The 27,749-nt window shown below is 34.9% G+C and overlaps 1 protein-coding gene across 2 annotated transcripts; it reads right to left on the bottom strand.

Annotated features, from left to right (window-relative positions):
- Nucleotides 1–23: 23 nt before the first annotated feature.
- LOC105424767 (uridine phosphorylase 1) lies at nucleotides 24–26,465 on the bottom strand. Of its 2 annotated transcripts, none has more exons than XM_089079877.1 (6): nucleotides 26,269–26,465; nucleotides 8,467–8,590; nucleotides 6,819–6,980; nucleotides 5,484–5,669; nucleotides 4,736–5,068; nucleotides 24–4,352 (listed from the first exon to the last, which is right to left on the bottom strand). In XM_089079877.1, the coding sequence occupies exons 1-6, from the start codon at nucleotides 26,301–26,303 to the stop codon at nucleotides 4,167–4,169; spliced, it is 1,026 nt and encodes a 341-aa protein (XP_088936003.1). In that variant the 5' UTR covers nucleotides 26,304–26,465; the 3' UTR covers nucleotides 24–4,166. The 2 variants fall into 2 exon arrangements, with proteins under 2 accessions (XP_088936003.1, XP_011633468.1); XM_011635166.2 differs by lacking the exon at nucleotides 26,269–26,465 and adding an exon at nucleotides 13,499–13,884.
- Between the last annotated feature and the right edge of the window lie 1,284 nt (nucleotides 26,466–27,749).

Here is a 27,749-nt window from a genome sequence, read left to right as displayed (position 1 = left end):
ATAACATAATTAGGACTGTCAGGTACATAATATTTTCTTTTATTGTCCTTTTATAACGTACAATCAACAACAGTTTTTATTTTTCTTTCTTTTTTTTTTCTCTCTTTTTTCGTGTAACCCATGTACCAGCAATTAATTGTTAAAAGGACACGTTAGACGTCTCGTGGGTTAGTATATAAATAATGGAGTTTACAGTGAGAATACAATTAGATAGCTGAGTAATATTAACAAACTTACAATAAGAACGTCCGGCCGATACCTCGACGAGATGTAATAGATCAATAGTATAATAGTATATGCGAGAAAGGGAGGGGGGAGGGAGAGGGAGGGGATAACAATGAAGGTTTTTATAGAGTAACTTGTAACATGAGTGAGTAGAGAAATAGCCATTACGGACTCGCGAGGAGAATAGATAAGATCGCCGCGCGAATATACATATATTTTATGTATCAATATTAGGTACATTTTGTTAATACTCCTCGTACAAGTACGCATCACAGATATGTCGTTGTTCGTGGAAACGAAAAGAAACGCAAATGGTGACGAGGATCAGCGAGAATGTATCAGATATAGAATATTCCAAGAATGATGTGCATCAGCAGCAGGACTTTATCCTTTATTCGATTCTTCTTTTGAAAACTTTGATTTCTTCGCGACAAATGATAATTATTCATTTCTAATAATTGACGTGAAGAGAGTTAAACGCATGATAACGATCAATCTGGAGAACACAAGGAGGAATTTAATATAATTTAATTTTCCCAATTAGAAGATTAAGGTTTTTTCAAAGAAGTTAATCGATTCATTGCGACGAATTTATTAATTTCCAAGTTGTAGAACGAAAGCTCGAATAGAACTAATAATAAAATATTAATTAATAAGACTAAAACTAAATCTCTGCCGTACATGTCCAACTTTCTTGGAACATTTTGTATATTTTATTGGTGCGAATAAAAGTAATTTAAATTTAATTAAAAATATAACGATTGACATCTCACGTATGCTGCAAGCAGAACCGAGTTCCTCGTCGACGGAGCGATTTGCAAAGGAAAAAAAATATGGTAAGTAACGTAACGAAAAAGACTGTCGAATTTGTGTTTGTTTGGCATCTGAAATTTCTCTTGGGAGAATATAAAACAGGAAAACGATCGAAACGCAACGATCCACGTAATGATTCATTATCGGTATCGCGTATCCGCAACTTCTCGCGTGTCGCAATGAATGTGAACGACGAAGGCAAATCGTACGCACCGGCTAGCAACAATTTTAATGAAAACGTATCGCACAACTATACAACTTTGCCATCTACGGCACAACAGGATATTAATAATAATAACGAACGGGACGTAACGTGGGCGCTCAGGATTGGGCAGTATTTCAAATTTAACATTGCTGTTTATCGCATTATCGATCGACACGAAGTCACGAGTGAAAGTAAGCAAAGTACGTATTTTGTATTCTGAGTCGAATCCTCGCGTTCTTAATAATATCTCGTACTTCGTTGTTAAATGCACAAAATGCCCCGGGATAGTTAGAAATTCGTATCTCGGACTTTACACCTGAAGTAGATTTTAAATATATGTATAGTACTTTAATGTGTATAATTCTTTGCCCAAGCCTGTGGACAAAAATCGCTAAAACGATCGTCGCGTGGCTGCCTTGCAAATTCTCACAATGTGTATATCGCGGTTTATAACTAATAAATTTGCAATAATCATCTTTTCTTGCACTTACAATTACTCGCTTCGGTATTAATTATGCCTCCTGATCATTTAAATATGCACGAACGCATATGAATATTAAATGTCCGAAATACGAAAATATTTATTGCGATCTTGTATTGTTGAAATTTTCCGCTCTCTCATGGAAATATATACCATAAATATAAATATACTATAAATATACATACATACCATAAATACACCACAAATAATTAATGACTACCGAAGTCTCTTCTTTTTGACACGATAGAGAAAAATTTTGTCGACCTCCTTTTATAATTTAAATTTTTGTCACTCGAAGTTATAACATTGAACATTTAGAGATTATATTTATCGGTCAAAATTGACCAATTCTTATAGAGAAATTGACGTACAATGTGTATATATATATATATATATATATATATATATATATATATATATATATATATATATACGTTATTGCGGTTAATTAAATTTGCTCGTGAGAAATCAGTCATTCTCATTTAGCTCGTTGTGTCATAACGTGTGCTGGTCACAACAGGAAATTGAGAAAGGATTAAGAGTGCAAGGCGACATTTATCAATTGTTCTCTTTTTCTCTTTCCTCTTCCTTAGGCACCTGAATTTCAACGTTTCCGGAGTGCGTACGAGGAGAATATAATTTATAATTAGACGACGATTTGTTGGAACGTTACTTTTATTGTGTTTAGCTTTTCCTAATCCAATCTCCATGCAACTCGTGGCATGATCGCGAATATTCTCAACATTTATACGCTTTTACGAATACACATATATGCGTAGCTTTTGCCCACGTTACGGATAACAATCGAACGGAAATGCGCTAGTTGTTCGACTATATATTTATATATATATATATATATATGTATATATTTTTTATATATTTATGGAATGTGTGCTTCTACCGAACTGCTAAGAGTGCTAATACATAGATTCTCCACGTCGCCGGATTATGTGTGTGTGTGTGTGTGTGTGTGTGTGTGTGTGTGTGTGTGTGCGCGCGCGTGCGTGTGTGCGCGTGTGTGTGTGTGTGTGTGTGGTGTGTGCCATATCTCGGCGGACGCGCGTAGCTAAATTTACAAGTTCTCTCGAAATTGCTCTCGACGTAACACGCAAATCTCATTAATAAACCGCGAATAGGTCCGTTAGCGGATTTCGTCTAATTTCTCAATACAAATTCCCTGAAGATTTACGAGACAATCATCGTTACTCGTTTACTCGGATATAACGGAAAAGTGGAAAAGAATTGTCCAAATGTCGTGCGTTTTAATCGGCGAATGCGCGAACGTGTTGCACGTTCTGTATTTTTTTTTTTTTGCCAGCGAATCCTAAAATTAAAATCTCTACGAAACTACACAACCGATTGCATCAACATCTTTTCATTAATTTGTTTTCCTTATCTAATAGCTGCCATTATACTTTTATACATTTCATATCGGATGTATTAAGTACTTTTTACTGATTGAACAACGGAGGATTTAAGTAACAATGCAAAGTTTAATATTGTAGAAAGATATTCTTTTAATTACGATTACGCTGATCAAAGATGGTGCAATCTGGCCTTGAAAGATATGTGGTCGTGAGAAGTATGCATCGTTTCTCCTTTTCGAGTTTGTAAGTTGTTTCTGCACATTTTGTACTTGAATCACCGCGCGAAACAAGCGGTGAAACTTTGGTGGTCGTTTCGGTATTGATTAATTTTCTCGGAGAAGATTAATTTTCTCTCAGGAACGCGTTCTCGTGATGTGCGTAACGGCGGCGTGCTTCCTCGGCGATGCGAGGAACTGTGTAATTCTTAATAATTATCAACGATCTACAAAACGCAGAACCAGGGGAGTTCGTCAGTAAAACAAATTCAATTTAATTTCCAGCCCATTAAACAAGTTAACAAGCTTATTGAGACGCGCGCAGTGAAATACAAAACAAGAGATAATTATTAAAAAATCAGTGGTGCTCGAAAGTAACTTCATTCGAAGAAGAAAGAAAACTTCTAACATATTTCGAGCGAGAATCTATTAACAGGGAAGAGTCGATTGGTGGAGAAGGAGATTTGAACAATTCGAATACTATGCATGAAAAAGTAAAACGTTTGCAACGCCTTTCGCGTTTTTCCAGGAGACGCCAAAAATATTTTATTGCGGTGCACGATGTATGTAAATTGTTCAAATCCATTCCTGTGTTCAAATTTTTTCCTTTGTCTCTCTCTCTCTATCTCTCTCTCTCTCTCTCTCTCTCTCTCTCTCTCTCTCTCTCTCTCTCTCTTATATCTCAATACACCATTGTCACGCTATTTTCGCGAATACAAATCAAGCTTTCGCGAATAAAATAAACGGACACGGCAGCTTCCGCGGCGCAAGTCAACCGATCCTGTAGTCGAGCCGATGTATCCGATCGCACCTCGGGAGATCTTCGTGGCTGCATCTTCGTATTCGTTTTGGAGAATTACTTAATCGTAATTCTCAGACTCCTGCTGCACGAGTTTGAACCGGCGCGGGCTCTTCACGTACATGGAGCCGTGTATGCCCTCCAGAGAGAGGCGGCCCTTGCGCTGAAGATACGTGGTGATGTAGCGTGCGATTAGCTTCTGCGGTCGCAACTGCCATTCCTCCAACACTTCCTTGGGCGCTAGAACCTTTGTAAATCACGGAATCAATTAGACGCCGATCCTCGACGATCGATTCAAAAAGAGTCGAGCCACCAATAAAACGTTAACCGCGTATATATTATGAATTAACACGCGTAGCGAGATCAATAATAATAAATTGGCAAGCGTACTTACGTAACAGATACGAAATCTTGTTCTTTAAAATCATCTCGTGCTCGACGATATACCGTGCGTCCGTCTCGTCGCGAAATTATCGCGTTTAAGTTCGTGTGTACAGATGAAAAAAAATGTAAAACGATACCCCGACGATTCTACCGCTCGTGACTCATGTTTATAGGCTACGGCATATATTGGATTTCTCGCGAGCGTACGAGTGTCCGGTGTCCAGAAAATACATAGGTCGCATATACCTGGTCGCCTTTGAGTCGGTCTAACAGCGTCACGCACACGACGGCGGACTGGATGCCGGCGTGGTGTGTCAGCGCGGCGAAGCAGAGGCTCTCCATCTCGATGTTCACCACGCCGGCCTTCTGCAGCTTCGTGAGGTATTCCATCTTGTCGGCTTCCGTGAACTCGCAGAACGCGCCGTCCAGGCGACCCTGGCCCTCGTAGAAGTCGTTCGAGCACATGGTCTTGCCGATCACGGTTTCGTACGGGTCGTCACGGTGAGCCAGAGCCTTCAGGTCGCGGGCCAGCTGCCGGTCGAGCTTGGCCGGCCTGCGTATCAGTTTTCCGAGTACCATCTGCAAGATGATATGACAGTTGTTTAATTCCGTCTTTTGCAGAAATTAAAATCATGCACGAAACAGTCTGCGCTCAGATAAAATTAATTTGTTAAAAAAAAAAAAAAAAAAAAAAATAGGAATATATTAAGAATGTATAACGTTTATTATATCGAATATTTTAGTCTTCTTTATTTTGTGTTTAAAACTGTATAAATCCATTGATCAATTTCCCTTTTGATTCTTGTATGTTATAGAAATTATAATCACCCCACTAATTTATGTAATTTATGTACCCCCAAGTAATTATTAGTTTTAGGCAAAATTAATTTGCTAGAAGAAAAACAGGGATACGACAGTATTAATCTGTATAAAATTTATATCAAATGTTTCGCTCCTTTTTTATTTTGTGTATGAATTTAATGAAATCACTAACCAATTCCATATAAGGCTTCATCGTCTCATCCAAGGCCTCCTCCGAAATGATTACTGTACCGCCCTCGTAACCGATACCGCCGCAAGTGCCAATTCTAATGAAGACTGGATCCTTCACCTTTGCGTGGTACATTAGCTTGATAACTTCGTGGAGCAAGATACTTACCGAAGGTATACCCATTCCGTGCTAAACAGATAATTATGTTATTAATCTTTTCCTTTTATAAATTTTAATTAAATTTTAATATTTATCGTAAATGCAAATGAAATACACACGATACTTGATTTCCCTGTTTACAAAAATCAACCACCATATTATTCCGACCTATATTCTGTAAAAATTTGCGATGTCAAGTGCACTCGCTCGTAAAAGCAGCAGCGAGATGTTTCTACCATAAAAAATTGCTTCCAGCAGCCAGGTGACGCAATTGCGTTTTGAGCTGCTCGCTCGGCATACCGCGTGCGTAAATCGCGCGAGGCGAAACGAGAAAAAACGGTTTGATCGTCCAGGCGTGTAAACCACGTAAGTAGAGTATTATAACGGCGAAGCAACGAAGTTGCTTGCCGAGCGTGATTAGTCTGGAATGTTAGCGAATCTTTTTGCTCATCAAGAATGAATTGTCCATCTCGCTACATTGGACCAAGAGATGCTAGGAATATCGCGATATTGTTTCCTTTCCAAGATACATCGCGACATCTTTATAACGTCATGCATATGCAAAAGTGGCAATTTACTCCGTCTTTTGCATTATTGCTAGTTATTTTTCAAGAATATTAAAATCAATTTTTGATTTTATAATTTTTGGATTTTTAAACAATCAAACTTAACATAGTACCAATGCTATTTTTTTTATTACGTTTGAAATTTTCTATTAAAATGTTATTTTGAAATTAATAATGATGCAACACTTCAAAACGTCAACACCTCTGTATAAAAATTAATACTATCGGATTTCTATTCGGATTTGAAAAAAGTATCCATCGATCCAGTCGAACTATGTGAAATTAGTCACGATTTCAATGAAAGGATAACTTTCAAACATACCGCGAACGCGTTCGTCTCATTAAGTCCACTTAAACAGGTGGTCCACTTAAACGCGACTCCACAATTATGCAAAAGTAAACTCGCTTGATACTTGGAAACGATACTTGGATAGAAGTTCCACTATGTCACATTCCAATCACGGCGCAATATAACGTTCTTTAAAGAGCCAAGTTACTCTGATCATACTACTTGATCTCGCTATTTCCTCGATAATAAATAAAATTATCATCTAGAAGAAGAAACCCGTATCCGAGAGGATTCGAAGATCAAAGAAAATTCAAAAAATCTTACGCTGATCGATAGGACAGGGCCGACTTTATACATCGAATAGCGGTAGGAATTTTTGGTGATGTCAAGAAGAGTCGTTCCCGCAGGCAGCTTGTGACCGATCTCCTGCATGATGTAGTTTGCGAAATGCTCCATCCTTTTCGGCGTTCCACCCATGCAGACGAACTGAAATGAGATGAAATGCAATTGTGTTAAGATAAAACTGTTTTGACTATAAAACTGAAAATAGATTCGTAAGAGCCATCGTAAGAGCCATCGTTAAAATAACAGAATAATAAGTGACCGAGACAAAGAATATAGTTGAAAAGGGAGAAAGAAAGCGGGACGCGAATTCGTATCGTTAAAGTGATGTGACCGGAATCTTTCATTCTTCGGACGGCCTGATTCATCTTAAATGTCAAAGATCATCGGTTACGGATGGTAAAAATAAACGAGTGGCCGATGTAATCGCACGTCGCATTGAAGTATATTTCGTGATTTATTGACATCACGAGCATATCGCGTGATATCGGTAATTTTATGCGATCACGAGTGATGCGTATTCTCGTTTCTGATCCAGATCGACCGTCAAATACAGGGAGCAAAGATGCGTTGACTAATCGATTATTGATAAACGTAATAAATATCCGCTGAGACGTTATGTGAACTCTTATCGCGGAGAGTCAGAGGCCCAATATTAAGTGATGTAACGTCACATTCTTTTGCTACTCATGATAATTTATAATTTAATATAATTTAGCATAATTGTACAAGACAGATATTTAGTTATTCTAACGAAGATTATGCATGAAACGAAAGCAATTTTCTAAAAAGTCTAAATTAGAAAAAAAAGAATTTATTTGCTTATGTATAAATTATTATATTAAAAATAATTAAAAAAATAGATATAAGGATAAACGTACTAAGTAATTATTTATCACGTTGATAATATTCACGGTCTATATAATTGTTGTATGATCTTGCAATACTTTACTGCACTAGTAAAAAAAAAACTGTATATATTTAATATTCATATCAGCACGTGTCATTGATAGATATGAGATAATGTGTAAACAGGAGTAATGTCACTGACATAAAACACAATGTACATTAATGAGAAAAAAAATAGTGATAAAGCATGGTAACGACATTATATGCTTATGATAATCATTTGCGTCATTTGACTTTCATAATATGAAAATATATAAACATTTAATAAACTTATGCATTTGTCACATTTATGATGGTTAATAATAATAATAATATATTATTTATCTATAATAATATGTAATAATATTACAATATAATTACAAATTACAGATACTTTGTTAGATAATAATGATTATGATTATGCCAATATTAAATATAACTAAATTGTTGAATCAGAACTGACTGAAAATAAAAAATCCATGTATTAGCCAATGGAAATAAATCTTGTGCATTTAAAAAATTTTTAATGAATTTTACTTTAATAGATTTTTAATACCAGGCTTACAAAGAGACATCTCTAAACATTAAAAGATTTGAGAAAGGCAATTATATTTTTATATATAAAATTGAAGAATACGCCGACAAAGTTTGTTCGAGTATTTGAATAAAGACCCTTAGGTATTAGCATAAATATTCCAATATTTCTTATGCAAATATAACGTAGAACTGTTATCCGATTTACCTTGACGTCGCCGAACATTTCAACGAGATCGTGGGATCCACTGCCAAGTGCAAGATGGTACAATATGTCCTGATCCATGAGTTCGATATTGGGATTTCGTAATCGTACGGAGCCATCGCTGTACCTGTAAAAAATGGAAAATACTTAAGTATCAAGTGTTTTATGCAGAATAATTTAAATATTAATTTAAATATTCTATATATCAAGATTGTACGATTAATAATACGATGAAGCATTTAATACGGTAACGAAATAATTTTATCGCGAAAAACGGACAACATGTATTGTGAATCACTGCAATCAAAATATCAAAATATTTGCCTTAACGTTTGCTGCGATATATATATACGCTATGAATACCGCGCATCGTCCGCATTTACGAAATAACACACAATTACCCAAGTTTATACGAGCACAATTAATACTCGACATTATTGGTAGTGCTATATCTGTACAATGCTTCGCAAATTGTAGCGTTTAAATAATGAACAATGTATGTTTAGACAACGTGTTTTTCACAAATTTATGAAAAGAGTCGTCGATATATAGTACATCGTACGTGGTTTTCTACATTTTTTTTCGTGACATCGTGGAAAATAAAAGTTAAACTACCGAAGACGTTTGCCTTTGCAATCATAAAACTCAGCGTTTGCATAGCTTTTAGATTTAGATTATCGCGAGGAACAAGCGAGCGTCGACTAAATTGCGGTGATGGCCTTTGACATTACGACGTCACGAATTTGATTCTCCGGCGAAGGGACGGGCAATTGCATCAGCGTCGAAAATTGACTTCGTTAATGCACTCGTAAGCCTAATCAGTCTCGGCCGCCGACGGATTCGCGCATCGTAATCAAGTCATCTCCGTTCAACGGCCGAATAATTGGTATTTCATTTCTGACGCCTCGGCGACCGGTGTGAACGAAATGCACAACGCACAATTGTAAAAATTCCCCTCTTGTCGCAACCCGCAACAAATTTATGGGGAATATGATGATTCGATAACATTTTTGTATTACATACATGGGGGGAAGAAACATTTAAGAACAAATATAAGAAATTTAGATTGTCAGAAGCAATGTCCACAAAGCTATCATATTTCAAATACATAAAAATGGGTCAGACAGCGAGTCGAGCGAAATAACAAAGTCCCAGCTGTTTGCTCGTTTTAAAGTACGTTAGACTGTTTGCCTTTCCAGACTGCGTCGAGCAGTTTTCTGTGAAAGAAAATATCCATCGAGAGGTTCAGATTCATCCATTGTTCCTGGGTATATGATATCCATCGGCAATATAAATGTACATAATATACCCCTTTGTAATCCCTGGCAGACTGTTGCCGATATTAGTTTCGACTTATGGACGCTAAGTCGCAAGCGTCTATTAATCCATTTAGTTGTAACGCCAACGGACAATGCTCATGAGTAATATTCATTATATTTTGACGTCTATTACACACGTGTATTTATGTCCGGAGAAACCGTAAAGGCTTACTCACAATGGGATTTTTTTCAAGGATTATATGGAGAGAACAATTTTGCTGGCAAACCTAAAAATTCATCTAGATTTATTCAGATCTCCAAATAATTTTGTTGGATCATAAATTACGTAAGAGGCTTATTAAACGTTATGATAATACTATAAAAATTTTTGCCCTTTTAACTTGAGCGTTGTACACAAAAATTTTTTGCAGGTCCAACAAAATTATTTCCAGATCTGTATAAAAAAATATTTAAATTTACAGCAAAAGTGTTTTTTCTGTGTTTTTAGCTTTGCTATTATATATATATAGATTTTAATCATATATTTATACAAGATACTTAAAATAAAAACATTCAAATTTCTTCTTATTTATGAACGAAGAAATATTGAAAGGACAAAGAAATGTCGAGGGAAAGATTCTGAGATATCTTTGATGAGACGAGTATAATCATAGGAAAATCGATATGTATAGTGTTTGGCCTTCTTGTGTACGTGTCTCGTCATGTGTGCGACTTGTAACACTGTATGCACACGTTTCCCCCGAGAAATTTCGCATGCATAACCTAGTGAAGATGTTCAGCTATTTCCATCTAAGTGTCTCAACCGTGCGTCAACCGTCATCAAATATTCAGGGGGCTACAATTTGCGCCCTTTCAAATGTAGATGTTGACAAGTATGAAGTAATAATTAAATAAATTTATATTTATGAATATGTAACAAATTCCTTGCTGCGTTTTTTAATTTTCAGCGATAGATAAATGACCATCTTGCTAATCAAGCCTTGAGTTACTTTTCTGGTAAAGTAAAGTTTAATTGGAATTGACTGAGGAATAAATTCCGGTTTTCATCTAGATCAATTTACTTAATACAGTAAATACAAGAATGTTAGAGCGGTTAAACTTTTAATATGCAGATTAATATGCAACGGGATTTCCTCTTTCAATTAATTTGAATTGCGAACTTGACATTAATTGAGTTTTTGAAATATCGAAATTTATTCATGATCTGATGTCGAAAATAGGGAAATGGCGGTTGAGTAAATAGACTATCTTTTAGGTAAAGACGGTCTGAAAGAAATTTCTTCGAGAAATTCCTTTGAATCGATTTCCTATCTGTTAAAGGTAAAAATCGAAAGAAAACCAGGTACATCAGGTATAATCTAGCAATCGCATCTTACTGATCACATCTGCTGTTTCCGTATCCTATTACGTTATCAGATAGACTAATTTTTTTCGAAATTGTCTCCCTTATCCGTCCTTAATTGTCTCCTTTATCGAGAAAAACTCGAAGAGGGGAAGTCCAGACGTAATCTGACGGCATTCCATTTTTTTTAGCGATCGCAACTTCAACTACCTGTTGCCCGCCGTTATCAATTGCGATATGTATTTTAATCTTTGAAAAAAATCCCTGCCATTCTCCGACACACGAGATATCTTCATTCCAGGAACTACTCAAGGTCCTCTCGGTTTGCGTTATCTGCCTTTTGTACAGCGTCGCTGACTTCTCGCGACGAGCTTCCCATTATTCTCTTCATGCACGCTCGACGCAAACTCTATGCTCACTCGCGAATAACGATGGGGAATGTGAAGGTGTACACAGAGTCTGTTGTCTGTGCGACGGAGTCGCCACATTTCCGTTATTACTGCCAAGACCGTGCATCTTCGTTCCAGAAATGACGAATTTTCTTCCTCACACATCTCGTAAATAACTTCTTATCTTCTTCGTATTTTAGATAAGAGAATAATCGAATTTTCCTATTTTACGTAAGCGTAAATGACAAGAAACGGCCGCGTCTTTTCGTCCAGTAAGATACAATTTTTATATATTTTGCCTTTTTGGCGATACATTGAATTAATGGCTAGTAGCTGTGACTAAATTATGATCGAAGTAACAATTTCATTAATGTGCATACTTGCGTTATGTATATCAATAAATTATGTAGCTATTTATTTCTTCTAATTATATAAAATGTCAATATACACTGATGTTACGATCTACTATTAATATTGCTACTATTAATATTGCGTATTAATATTGATGTAATCTACTATAGGAAAATCTATTATACAAATAATCTGCTGATTTACAGCATAAATGGTACAAGAGAAATTATTTCATTTTCTGTAATTAATACATAAAAGATATTATATATAAAAACGTATCAGTATTCACGCGCAATTTTTTTATTAACAACGTGGAGAATTAACACATTTATCTGTTAAAATTCAAAAGCGCAAATACTCTATTTATTCATATTCAAAAAGTTTTATTTGCGTCAATATAAATCTGTCTGAAGCCTATAAGGGTGTTCCAATATAATATTTTCAAATATAATTTCCAATATAACTTATTTTGTATCATTTTCAAAATGCAATGCGGAATATATTTGCTTGATATTTACGGTTTGTAGAATTTTTTTTATTAAATAGAGGATTATGACTGTGAAATTAATAATAAACTTAATGAAAAGCAAAAAATGAGAGAGCATATTTTTCCGGCAAGTCACGACTCGCTTGGCAATATTTACGAGCGACCCCGTGATGAAAATCGATTCTTGTGGTCAATCGAGTCTGTCTGCATCTGACTGCCAGTTTCTTCTTATATATATGTATATATATATATATATATATATATATATATATATGTATGTGTATTTTTACATTTTACACACACACACACACACACACACACACACACACACACACACACACACACACACTATGTATGTATGTATATATGTATATAGAAAGAAAGTATCTAACCGAAACTGTCGCATTATGCTACCTGATCTTTCCGCATCCTGATCATGCATTCTTGTTTGCCAAGCAAACAAGAATGAGAACAAAGTTGGATCATTGTACTTGCTTTATGCAATGATCCAACTTTGTTCTGTTTAGTTCGATTTAGTTCGAAAACAGAGTTCGATTCACATCGAATAAAATAGAAAAGCGGTCTTTCAAATATCAATCCGTTTCTGCATTTGTCGAGGGTATTTTCTGTAGTTTTGTATTTCGACATCAAAAATTGATTGCAATACGTCAATAAATATATTCGTTCTGATAAATTTGATTATTTAATGAAATAAAATAGATGAGTAAAATAGACATGCGTTATTAATTCATATTAATTCATATCAATTGCACGCATATCTATAATTTTTAAATTCAATCTCCCGCTAATGATATTTTGTATAAAAAATTGTATTTTTTAAATTTATTCTTTAGGAAAATCATTTTCTAGCTGAATCGAAAATTATATATATCATTTTAGACAATTTATAATATTATGTGAACAGAGTTAGTTTAACAACTTAAAAAAAGTAAACGAGTCACGTATGTATTTGGATTAATATAGAGTTCTGTATTTTAAATTGAATCTAAAAATTTCTATTGTTTTTTGCTTACTCCAATTTGCGATAAAAATTGAAATAAAATGAGTTTGATTGACAATTTATTTATCTAACTGATCTGAAATTGATTCCTGTATACTCAAAACGAGCCAGATCGCAAGATATTCCATTTTCCAGTTCTCGTTTCCCGTAAAAAAGCGTCCCTACCTAACCGGATTGGCGTAATCTTTGGGTTCCTTGGCCTTGTCCTTTTCCACTGGCGGTTTCAACGGACAAATGTGCTCCTCCGACTCGTCCTGAGTCTTGTTCTGGCAGTCGCACGTCGGCATCCCGATTCCTTACTCGTACCACGAATTTCACGTATCACTTTTCAAAAATTGACAGATCGCCGGGCGGTTTCCGACGAGGAGGATGCGAGATTAATATCGGTCCCGATATCTTCTCGATGCCCCTCCGGAGCATCAAGGGAGCAAGCCAAGGGACACTTCGCGATCGTCCTGTCGACGTGGATGTGGATGTGAGACAGTAGGATAACACCAGCCGCACACGTCTTTGGCCGAAACGGAGCCGGTCGATGATGTCGGAGAATAATTGGCGGCGATTGTAACGAGGACCTTTATATGACGCTCGAGACAGACATCACGTCTCGTTCCCACCACATCGCCACCAGTCGTGGCTGCCAATCGCCGGACACGCCGTTTTTCTCGAACATGGACACGCGTAACCGGTCGTGGTAGCTGATAGCTACAAACGCAAGTATCTCCGCTGATGCTGACGATCTGCATCCGGTTTACACGATCACTTGCGAACGCACGTATGAGGTGTCCGGCGAGTCGGGGTGGCTCAGGTATCCCCCTCCCCCCCACTCCCCCCCCTCGTCCCAAATCATGGAGGATACGCATTTCCGCTCGTCTCTTAAAAGATAGCTTCATGGTTGTTCGACAAGGACTAATCTACGGCGTGAAACTTAGCTTAGAAATTTTATTTAGCCAGGCAAATCTGTGGTAAAGATTAAATCCTTATCGCGCGAGTGATAAAAATGTACGCAGATTTTTTTTTTTTTTTCTCTTGCGCTTTTACCGAAAGCGAGTGTTGATCACACGATAAAAAAATATTTTGCGCAATGCGAAGATATAGTTACATCTTATTTATGTTAAATCAAATGCCTTAATTAGATACTCTATTTAGGTCACTAGGCAGTTCGTCATTTCATCGATCGGCGATGAAAGCCAGATGCAAAGTATCTATAGTTTCATTAATTCTTCGTGTGAATCCATTAGCCTTCTCCTGCGTAATAAAAAAATATCTCAATGTAAGCAAATATGGGTCAAGATTGGCGCATGCGTTTGATTCGTCGCAATTCAGAGTAAACTTTGGACAAGCTACGTCGTACAACAAGTCCTAAGGTTCTAAATTTATCCGTCTTGGACTATCGCCTAAAAATGACTGTGTATTTGTTATATAAATTTCTTACATCGAATAGAGCAAAATTTCATCTATTATTGAATTATTGAAAAATTCCGTTTGTTTAGAAATTAATAATCCATATTACGTGTTTTCCAATTGAAAATTGTGAGCAACTTAGAATCGCGAGGGGACTGTACACGCCATAGAAACGTCCATCGTCCATCTCTAGATCGATCGGTCGGTTTCCCGAGGGATTGCGTTCCTCGATTGCGTTCCTTTTTCGTATTTCGCGAGTTAGATTCGCATGAAAATAACGGCGCGGAAAACTCGCCGTTTCCCTCATCGTCAGACCGACAAATTGGAGTTATTCTCGCGCGGTTATAAGGGTCACCGGAGACGTTACGTAACCAATCCCCTCGATCCCCACGATTGCACACCTGCCTGCTCCGAGGAAATATGGTACGTGGCTCTTTTATTTCCGTTTATATGACTATTTCTTTCCTGGTGCGTGGGAGTATCTCTCCGCGGGGAATCACCGGGGGTGAGTTCCATCCGCGGGATTTCCTCGAGCAATTCGCTCATAAATTGCTTTGAAGCTCCTCGCGGGATATCGATAAATAAATGTCATTTTGCCGGACCGGTTGTACGCGTTTTTTTAATAACTGGCGAACCACTTTAATTTCCGCCGTGTGCGTTTCGAATCGTTAAACGCGTGAAATTTTATATTGTCGAGATAAAGCATGATTTTCTGCTTGCTAAAACGTAATCCTTTCTTTTTTTTTTTTTTTTGTTAGAGAAACTGCCATAATTTTTCTAGATATTAAAATCGATATTGTATTAATTTTTAATTACAGATAATTTTCTTCCATAAATTTTGATTTTAATACTGTCAAAAGTAAATGTCTTCGCTGTTTGTTTAATTATCAAAAGTTAAAATAATGTCAATAAGTGCCGGATGTAAATATGTAAAAAATAAATTACATATCATTACAAAATTAATTACATACAATTAACTGTTATATTAATATGCAAATATATTGGCGTTATTTTAAGTTTTGAATTCGTCAGCAGAGCTTACTTTAATCTTTTTCATTAGCCTAACTATATTTTTAATGTACGCAGTTGACTTCCGGTTTTTTTGGATTACAAGAAACTCTCTCATGTTATTGACACTGGCGGTGACGATGATAATCTATAATGACCTCACCCTGTGACATTTAGATAATATCTGGTATTTCCAGAAGCACAGTTGTTATGATTATTTCATCGATCACGATCACTGCACGGTCGAGAAAATATGCTGTATATTGATATTCACATAGTTCACGAGTTATTATTCAGTTTTATAAGCAAATCTTAGGAGATGGACCAGAGCAACAGTCGAAACTGTTGGTCGTTCGACAATCTTTGTTCCGCGACACGGTTTGCTACTTCGCTACTTCGTCGCTACTTTTAGACCAACGACTTAACCGATGCTCTACTTATTGCATCAAGTGCATCAGTGCATCGAGTCGTTTCTCGGTAAGTGAAAAATAATCGAGATACGCGAACTTAGAAATATCTACATATTTGATGTCGTGGTACATTTTCGATACGAATTGATAGAAGAATATATACGTATAACTTAATGAAATATCAATAGTTTAAGTTATTAATAATATTTATGATTAACGATTGAAGATAAAAGAGTTTCCCTCGAGCTAAACTTCTGCGGACGAAATATAAGTAACATAACAAATTTTTTTGTTGAATTTAAATGAATTTTATTTTATATTCATAAATATATTTCAAAATTTTTATATTCACATTCTATATTTTCTTGATATAGATAATAATTTCATGTAAATGTATTTTAATTCCGTATTATATATTAAATACGATAAATTGAAAAATTAAAATAATAGAATTAAGAAAAATAATAAAATTTATCTTCCTGATATTTTTGTATTTTTAAGAATAATTGATTCTAAAACGCATCTATATAGCGAAATTTACTTTTATATGATTTAAACTTTAATTATAATTTTAAATTATCAAGTAACAGTAAACAGTAACAAAATTTATGTGGCTAAGAAGATTTCTTCGGAAAATTTTCTTTGATATAATTACTGAAAGATCCGTCATATGATATTATAAAATGTGCATTTATTGTATATTTGATGGAATAATATACTTACAAGTAAACATTCATCTTATGATTATCGATTACTTAACAACAAATATGTTTTTATAGCAGACCAATTACACGAGTCAATTAGAGATTATGACACAGCAATCATTAGAAGATTAATTCAATCTAGAAATTATGTTTAATCTTTTTTATTAAGAAAAAAATATGTACGTGTGAGAATATCAAGATAAGTATAATCTAACAACATGATAAAGCTAAGAGCCATAAATATGATAGAACGACATGTTTTTATTTACATCTCTTTATTTTGTGTAACGAAAGTTTCAAATTATTCAAAACACTTACTAACAATTTTTTATCACCGTCGTTTATTTAATCTATTTAGAACAACTTTTGATCGAAACACGATACATTTATATCGCTTTTCCAAATCGACAATCTCAATCAACCGCGTCCAATGATTTTCAATTTAATTACAAACGTGTTCACGATTCTTCGACGTGGTGGAAGACTCCTCTATTGGAGTGGCCCTTTCTATTTATTTTCAGGCTTGTTTTTCTTCACAATAGGAGCGATGGCTCTCTACAAGCGAATGATGTAGTCAGTGTCGTCTTTTTGCCCAACCTTTCAATTTCGTTCCCTATCACACGCGTGACGCACAATAGCCGGCGCTTTTACGACGTGCGGCGCCCATCGATTTTGGATTTAATCGATAGCGATATGAATTGAATAAACCGTATCGTCCCAATCAGACATCAGACGATGACGTTCTGTGTGCTACAGCAATATCCGCGCCTCGGAATTGGTATCTGTATTTGCGATAGGAGTATATCGTCAATATCTCCCCGCGGCAAACTTTGGGAGTCCACAATGCACGCGCGATTTGCCTTATCAGTCATGGACGTGCGAGAGCAGCCGTGCATTCGTAAATTCTAAGCCTAATGCAATCGATAATTACGATCGCATAACCGACGTTCACCATGTAACGTATGCATAATATGCGAGAACGCGCGTGATCCGCGTCAGAAATATCAACTCGATACGGTGAGACATATCATTACCTCCTAAATCGGTAACAATCACTCGCTCGATTATATATTGTCTTGAGGATATTGTGTGTGTGTGTGTGTGTGTGTGTGTGTGTGTGTGTGTGTGTAAATTTTTTGAACGATAATTACAGTTACGTGCAATATATAATGTCTATACTCTCAAAATTTGATATTATTAAAATAAAATTATATTATGCCTAAATACTTTAATTATCAAATAATTACAAGTTTTATAATTTAAACAAATTATTGTATGTATATATTTAATATATAATAGTGTGTAATAATAATTTTTAATAATGTCTTTTCAAAAACCATGCGATCGTTTATATTATATAAATATTTGATATAAAGAAATTATGAATTTAATTTACTTATTCCAGTTGATAACTTATTCCATTTGACAATAAATTCCACTTCAGAAAATGAAATAAATCTCGTTTTTTTTTTTAAATAAATCGCATTATCAATCGTATTTTATAATTTTTATTACTTTAATACAATATAGAATATATAACTCATATCATAAAACTACAAAATTGTAAAACTTTGCAGAACGCAATTAATTTTTAATATGAATACTAAAACTATTAATATATGTTAATTTCTCTAGAATTTCTATATTGTAACATATTCCGCTATTATTTATTATAAAAGACTGAGTTCTCGAGTTTTCATTTTATTCATATATGGTGAAAATATAAGGTAGCTACTCTCTAAAATCGAATCGAGTGAAAATGTCTCTGATTGAAACAGTAAAACAATATTTCACTGGTAATTAGTGATTATTAACTGTATTTCAATGAAAACACTCCCACTTAGGCTTTTCTGTTTTATATTTCACTGATTTTGGACAGTGAAAAAGATTTCACTACAGATCGCAATTAAATGTTTAGCTTCTGCGCTTGTGCGTTGTTTATTCCTTTATCATCGTGCAATATATGTCTCTCTCGAAACATTTTGAAGAGCGAAGGTACAGCATTTTAAGTTTAATTAGTTTTTGTAGAATTATTATTTGTTACGGCAAATTTTCTCATGTCTTGTTCGTGATTTTTGTAATAGATTATGTGATTAAACATTATCACTTGCTTTATTAAAGAGACAATATTTTTTTGTATATGTTTATTACATCCTGTTGTCTATTGTTATTATTTTTTCATTATTTTTATTGCAATGAATATATAAATTTATTATTAACTTTTGCTGGCTTTTACTAGCACTTTGGATATAATAGATAAATGATGATATAGAAGATTATATATATATACATTTGTTTTTATTTAACAAAATACTCAATTTATTATATACTATGTATATACTATGTAATAAATATTTTACATTTTAATAAATGTACAAATAATTTTTATTTATTTACTATTCACTGTTCACTAGTTAATATTAACTCATTAAAATAGTATATCACTGATTGTGTTGATATGCAACTATTGCAGTCAAATATCACTGATAGAAGCAGTCATTATTTTTAACTGATTCTTTTAATGAAATTTCACTGATTTGCAGTGCTATACTTATAACTGAGACTATCAGTGTTTCTCAGTGTCTATTCACTGTTTCTCAGTGACAATACACTGATTCGATTTTAGAGAGTAAATGCGTTGAAGAAGAGAGACCGTGCGAGAATATCCACGAACTGAGTCACTCAACAAGCGAATGTGTTTGACTATCGTAGATAGAACATTCGAGTACCCTAATTCGATCGCTTTTGGCAAATGTGTCGGTATTATGCAGGGAACGTGTTATCGCGTTATTGCTCCTGACCTCTGACCTCATTTTCGCATACGAGCTTAAAGTAGCACAGGTCGCACATGTTAAAATATGAAATTACACAAAATGTCGCCGTTCAAATTCACAAATTTCTTAAAATTCTTTGAAATTCTTTGTGACGTGATAAAAATGCCTTTTGTTCTATCCTCGTTAAAAGAATATCGGTATAAAATTATAATTTGAATTTAGTTCAGTATCTAATCGATATTACAATTTTATCTTTTAAATTCCTGGTCACGGATTAATTAAATAAAAAAAAAAAAAAAACATGAATTAATATTATCATGCGGAAAGAACGATTTCGCTGAATTATCAAAAAGATACAATTCTGTAAACAACAAAAATAATATTGTTGAATCATCAAAATAATTATGCAAGATGCTTTTATTGCAAAAATTGTTTACATTTTACCAATTCATTTGAATGTCCTGCGTAAATATTTTGATGGTCCAACAAAATTATTTTCAGATCTGTATCTGGTTAAATTTTTAGATATTTCAGTAAAACTGTTCTTTCCGTGCATATATATATATATATATATATATATATATATACACACATTTTCGCGTCGTAACTTTTTAACGAGCAGCTGTTCAATTACGCAATTCAGAAAACAATGTCCTAATTTCAGAAAAAAACGAATCCTCAAATTTGACGGTGTAGTCGTAACTTCCTCTGTAACAGATTTCTATTTTTAAATCCTAATGAAGATACACGTGTATGACCGTTCCACGTGCTTCTCTTAAATGTCAGTAAAACTAGTTAGAATCTCTGCTATCGCGGAATGCTCTGAATGAATACAAAGACAAAAGATCCGTTATGATACAGAAAATGTACACGTCGTTTTCTCCGATCTCTTTGATCTCTCGAGTCTATTCTTATGGCGAACTCTTACAAACATGTTATTCGCGTTTCAATAGAACGAGAAATATGATATGCTTTGAAATATTTTGAATATCGTGAAAGTTGAAGCACAAACAAACAAAATTTATTTGTTATTTAATATCGAGGCCATCCTAAATACTATTTGCGGATAAATACTATATGCGTTTTGTGCCGCCTCGGAAATTGCGCGATAAACATCGCTTCTATGTAAATACTCGACATACATAATTGATGTTTGACGAACAAACTATTGCCATTACCGGTATCGCTGAAAAGCTTCGGAGATTATTGATCGTACGAACGGCGTAATCAAAGTTTATAGGTGTGACAGGTGGGGTTTATTTTACATATTACGTAATCTAACGGCAGGATTAAACATTAACAATATCGATTGTCCGAATAATCGCGTGTCGCGCGAGACACGATCGCAAATGTTCCCACGATTTTATTGCACACGCGAATCCATTTCCGCGCGAATGCATTTCCTTAAATAATTATTCCGAATAAGTGATGTGATTATTACAGACATTATTGTAAAAATTATATTAATCATAATACATTATATTGCGATTATATTTTACAATGTACGTCTTAATTATATTTCATAATGTATGTATGATAATTTTTCATATACTTTTCGTTATATTGCAACATCATTTTGAAATCACTGTTTTATTTATCAGAGACAAATGCACAAGCGCGTGTTGAAAAATAGTTTCAAATTAGTGAATTTGTGCATGTACAAGTGTTTTGCGGCGTGCCGCACATATCCCAAGCTTGGAGGATTGGTTTTCTGCGGTTTACGCGATCGGAAAGTGGCAATGTATCCCGAGGAGTCCTTCGCTTTCCAGAAACAGGATTGATCATCGTCACGTTCTATCTATCTCCTGTTACTATGGCGACGGAAGAATCAGAAGGGCGTGGTGTGCTCGTGCGAGAAAATTATGTTTATATCAACTGCAAAAGATAGAACGTTTAAACTCGGCCAGCGGCCGCATACGTGAATAGAGTACACGAGCGTCCAGCAATTTTGATTCTCGTCCCGAATCACGTTCTGAATCAGTATGAGCGGGATGAAATTTTTATATGTACTACGGCTTCTAACGGCAAATATACGAGTATAAACTAGAAGATGTTATGAACAAAAATTTATAAAAATTTATAAAGAAAATAATATCGCGGAATTCCGATTCGAATTGGGAAAAGTCATTTTTATTATTAGAAGGAATATAAAAGCGAGTTACGTTATTGAAGTCAGCTCGATGCTTCAACTTTGAATTGACAATAAAATTATTAAATAATTTTTATCCAGCAAAATCCGATTTTTTTTTTATTAGAAAAGGAAATTGAAGGATGAAGGATGAAGATTAACTATTGTGAGACTCCGATGGATTTCTGATGATGAAACGAGGATGATCTTTCACGTGAATGGAAAAGCACAAATGTGTAAGATATCACATATATAAGATTTAGATAAAAATAATTGGAAATAAATTAAATGTGAAATAATTGAGATATTAAGTAATTTAATAAAGAATAGATTTATAAAATTATAAAAAAATAAACTTGCAAAAAAATAAACTTCAAAATATGAGTAATGAAAAATGCCAAGTGTTTTGTGGTTAATGCGTCAAAAAAAAAGCATACATTTAAAAATAAGACGTAAAAAGATGTTTACTATTCCAGGTTATATAATAGGAGCCTCTTAATATATTTAGAGTGTTAATTGTTTAATATTCAGAGTCTATCTCAAAATATCGTATTTACAATCTAAATAATATATTTTATTATTATTATACAGAAATAAAAAAATTATTAAACATATATTTTATTGCGTGCAATAGAATACGTGTAATAAAATTTGTAACAAATTGTATATCTTGTGGCAGTATACATTGTGCATAACACACGGATAAAAGAAAAAAAAAAAAAAGAAGAAACCTGCGACAATCCTATATATTACCTACAGTTTACCGGAGCGTATACAAAGAGCTGTGACCTAGTTTTAAACAAAATCTTCGTAAAATGTTGTCCATTTTTGTCGGATTACTTGAGTGGTTTCATTTGCACTTAAATGTACATAAAGGTACAAGGTTAAAAACTTTGTCGTACCTCGTCCGTACGTGTCGTGCGATATACCGTCACGTTCGTTTCTCACATTCGGATCTATCGATGACTCGTGCTTGACCGAGCGATTTATTATTTATTGCGTTTCCTCGCCTCGATTTACCTCGCTACTTATTACATTATTACACGGACACGGCGAACGCGAAAGTTGCGATAAGAAGCGCTCTTGAAATAATGAGCACAGCCGATAGATAAGCGATCATCGCGTCTGTATGGTGTGTAATTATTGAGTTACGGGATAGCGCGCAACAATCTCGTAAATGTTGAAACGGGATTGTGACTTCCGGTTCCGCCTTGTACCAATTACCGAGATCGAGCACTTTACTTGCGATGCGTTGAAGGATATTGGAAGCAGAGGTATTAAATCTCTCGGAAGACGCTTATTTATTTCAACTCTCGCTTCTCTAGCTAGAAAAGAAGATAAAAAATATATTTTCTTTCAACAAGAGAGAATTTTGTTAAAATCTTGCTAGCGAGATTTACCAAAGATTTAACAAAAAATGAGAATTTTTAATATATCTTTTAACTTTGTATATAAAATTGCCCACTTTTATACTTACTCTCTATTTTCGTTTATATTCGTGTAATGTATTCAAGTATATAACTATATATTATTGATAGAATAATTTTATTTGATTTACGTGGGTAGCATGGGAAGGTTAAATGGATAGCAAATAAAAGCAGAGAAAGGTTTTCCTCGCGTGCTTCGTTCCCCCGGAAAAATAGCTCAATACAACTGTGTAAAATAACAATGCCTTGTAAACCATTATTTGCGGTGTTTGCATAACCCATCCCAATTTCATAAATTGGCGCGCAGCCGAAGAGATGAAGAGACCAATTTGTCGTGCAAATAGTTGCCGAATTCATTCCCGAAAATAAAATATACACGCCTGCGATAAAATCATCCCTTCACCACAGGGCGTTTACGCGTTATGTAAACGTAATGAACGTTGTCGTTGTTTATTTTCTCCTTCCGTATTCAAACGTACGTATCTGCTGGATTTCCAGAGAAATTCATTTCGAGCTAAAAGATAATTAAATGTCGAAATTTTCGGTTACGGGATAATCGATAAATACGTGACATCGAGCGATGAAAATGAAACGGAACAATTTCAAGATTAACGAATCTTGAAGGGGCCCTCCAACGGGACCCTATCGTCGTGAGAGTTGAATTGTAAGGGAATGGTGGTTGATACGGAGAATACAGAAAGGGGCACGATCTGCTTCTACATTCTTATTAATAGAGTCGCATCGATCGTCCACCTGGTTACCAACGGTAAGCGTGCAAGTCAACGTACACGTATTCATGCGTTTTATTCGGCGTTTCTTTCGCTCATCATCGTCCACGGAAATGTTTTCCTGTTCTCCTCTCCGAAGCAGAACCTACTTCTCAAGTGCGGTAACCTCAACTTCGCAACCAAAAACCGTTAATAAATTTGTGTCACTTAATTTATTAAGAAAAATATGTATTTTCTTCACGCTTAAGAATAAATTGGTAATATTTGCTATGGAATTTTGTCCCCCGGTGTGTAATATAAATTTTATAAAGAAATTCAATTTAACGAAGCTTAAGGAAAGCGGAACTTCAGGCGAAGAAAATAAATTGCAAAAGCGCCTTCTTTAGGTAATTTCTAAATTTCTAAATAGTTCAAAAACTTTCGCAAAATTTAATTCAAGTCTGAACTAATAATACGTGATATTAAAAATCAGAAACTTGCGCTACATTCGACTACAATGGCGTAAACATTGCTTCCTAAAAGTTCGAAAATAGCTTCAAAATTTACCGTTGAAAAATAACTAACGATGTAAATAAATAATATATATCAACATACGGGATAAGTTTAATTGTCAACTTTCATTTAATTTTCATGACATAACTTTTGCATTGCCGTAGCTAGTTTTCGGTTGCATAACTAGATCCAGTTGATTTAGCTGGAAACTTTTCAATGGACATTGCGTATGACACAATTACAGTTGCTCTAATTAGAGAGCCTGTGAATGACACCTGCTCTGAAAGAGGAGCAGAGAGAGAGAAACAAAGAGAAGAAAAGAGAAACCGCGCTTTAACTATAAATCGTTTAGCGATATAAAACGTACTTGACTGACTTCACCGAAGGTCGCCGGACTGATCGTTGAAACACAATTCCGGTGGAGATGTATGGCACGAAACATATATAAAGTGTATTAAAAAAAAAAATAAATATTATGTATTTATTTTTAACGATTCATCGTAATTTCAACTTTACAATTAACGACACTGATTTTTGCATTGCAAATGTGATCAACTAAATTGCTACAAAATTGCACTTTGCGTACGATTGAAAAATTGATTTTAATTAATATTAATAAAAAATCCATATATTCAATATATTGAGAAAAATTATTCTGAAAAAGAATCTGAGATTGTTTTTCCTAGATCGCTCGTCTTGTCTCCACTGTGAATTTAACTTCTTAATTGCTTACAATTTTCCTCAATATTACATTTGTGTATCACATAATTTTAATAAAATAAATAAAGTTTGAATAATTTCCTATATTTGAACAATCATTCAGATTAAAATTTATTTAATTTTAATCTGAAAAAATTCAAAACACGTATAGTCATTTGATTAACTTTGTCTTATAATATAGTCATTTATCTTGAGGAATCTTTTCCATTATAACCACGTCCTGTAATTAAATCCATTCAGTTTTAATTAATACTGGAGATGACACAATGACACGATGACAAAAGAACCTAATACAAAGCGGAAGAAAGAAGAACACAACACGTTTAAATGAAGATATTTTAATATTCTGATATTATGTACGTATTAGAGTTATTATATTACAAGTATTATTTATTTTCATGAATATATTACTGTCGTGTTAACGATAATAGCTCTAATTTGTTAATTATATTCGAGAATCATATATTAAATTAAAAACTTTTACCAAATCAACTAACATTTTTAGACATGTTTTCAATCTAATCAACGTGCATTTTACGCGCTCGCAGAATATTACATATATTTCCTCAAAACCTCACACATCGCGATGACAATGGGATACATTTCGCGAAATGCAAATGTCAAAACTAAACAAAATTCCGCAACTTGAAAATTTCTATTACAGAAATATGCGACGAAACGTTAGCACTATTTTTCGAATTTTACAGATATGAAAGATATACACACATACACACACACACACACACACGTGTTTACGTGTCAAAATAAAATAAAGATTTTATTTACTGCGTATTGAATAAATTTCTGACATAAACCACTGCGAAGTTAAGATAAGAAACAATTCACGATGTTACCGTCGTCAAAGGCCGCACGTTCTCGGTCAATTTAACGCACAAGCCACGATTAGCTCGAGGGTTCCGTCCGTTCAGGAACGGCGCCGATGGGTTTTTCGTTCGAACACCCGCGAAGGGGTCGACCGTGCGATCGACTCGGTGGCCAGCCAGCCCAGCCCTTTTTCTCACGCGCCCTCGAGGGAACGAGCGAGCGCGTGTGTGCGGGGCGGACAGGGTGAGACATTGAGTCTGGCCCGGCGGGCCTTATCAAAATCGATCTCTCCTTATCGAACACGAACAAGAAACTCACTCGTCGAGCTCCTCCTCGTCCAGCAGAAGACTCATCCTCTCCGTCTCGTGGCGGCGCGCGTTGTGCGATTTGCGGATACGGGCTTACGGGCTGATCCTCGCCCACACTGCGGCAAGGGTGTAGTCCTCTCGATGATCTTCCGCAGGACTATAGCCGCGGAAACGCGCCGCGACTCCACTGGCGCGTTTCCCTCCCTCCTATCCCTCTCCTTCTCATCCGCTCGCTTTCTCTCTCGCTCGTTTCCTGCGCGCGCTCTCTCTCTCTCTCTCTCTCTCTCTCTCTCTCTCTCTGCCTTTTTCCCTCCGTTTCGCTCTATCTCATTGCCACCACCTCGCTCTGTCCTTCTCTTATTATCTCACTTTTCTGTTCCCTTCTCCCACCATCTTCTGGCCTTTTCTAATTCATGTTGTCATTCCTTCCTTCTGTCTCCTGTCCTTTCTTTCTACACACATGCCGTGTCTACCTTTCTCCTTCCGCCATGCCTGCTCACTTTTTCTTGCTTTCTTCTTTCTCTTTCACGCCAATTGCAAATTGTACTTTTCTCGCTCGCACAATTTCTTTCTTTTTCTCGCAGTTTTGCTCCATCCTTCTTTCGCATATCCACCTCTTCCGCTACAATCATTATTTCTTCTCTCACTCGCACAATCTATCTATCTTCCTCTCTGTATCGCGTTGTCCTACTTTCGCACATAGATCAAAAGCGCGTTGAGGTGGTGGTATACTCACCCCTCCTGGTGCATGCGCATTCCACATACAGCTGCCCCCTTCTTTTAATTCTCTACCCTCAGCTGTTCGACATTCTGTACCCTCAGCACGCGGTAAAGATCTTTGTGTGGCCTATTTCGCGAAAATCGACAGATCAACAATTAGCTAAATCTATCGATAAAGTTTTAAACCGACAATTTATTTAATTGGACAAAATTTAATATATTATTTTTAATTTTTTTACTTCCAATATGCTCGATCGACATATAACGATAAAAAGACGTTGTTGTATAACGCGGTAATATATACCGCAATTTTACAAATTGAATTTTAAAATCATCAGATGTTACTAAATTTAATTAATTAAATTAAGGAACATTTTGTGTAATGATTGAGGAACATCTTAAATTTAGTCAATACATTCGATAATATTCATATATGACAATCAATTTGTTGCATTTGGGTATTTGAAATTAATATAATACTATAATATTTCTTTTAATATCACAATACAAAAAAATCTTCAACAATTTCAAGTTATGTCTTTAAAAATGATCGAGGAACATTGTAATATTTCTGGAAAGTGAGATAAACTCATGTCAATAGATATGTTATCGAAGTGTAGTTATTTGATTGCGAAATGTATGCATAAGATGAGAAAGAATTTTTGTGATATCATATATAAAATATAATTGTTATTATATTTATATAATCCATATAAAATATTATTGTTATTATATTTTTATTACGTTTCTTTTTCTTTAATCTTATAGCAA

This window comes from Pogonomyrmex barbatus, unplaced genomic scaffold (assembly GCF_055798465.1).
Source record: "Pogonomyrmex barbatus isolate J1 unplaced genomic scaffold, ASM5579846v1 scaffold3, whole genome shotgun sequence".
Classification (NCBI taxonomy): Eukaryota; Metazoa; Arthropoda; class Insecta; order Hymenoptera; family Formicidae; genus Pogonomyrmex; species Pogonomyrmex barbatus.
Note: the sequence above shows the minus strand (reverse complement) of the source record. Positions and strands in the feature narration are given on the sequence as shown.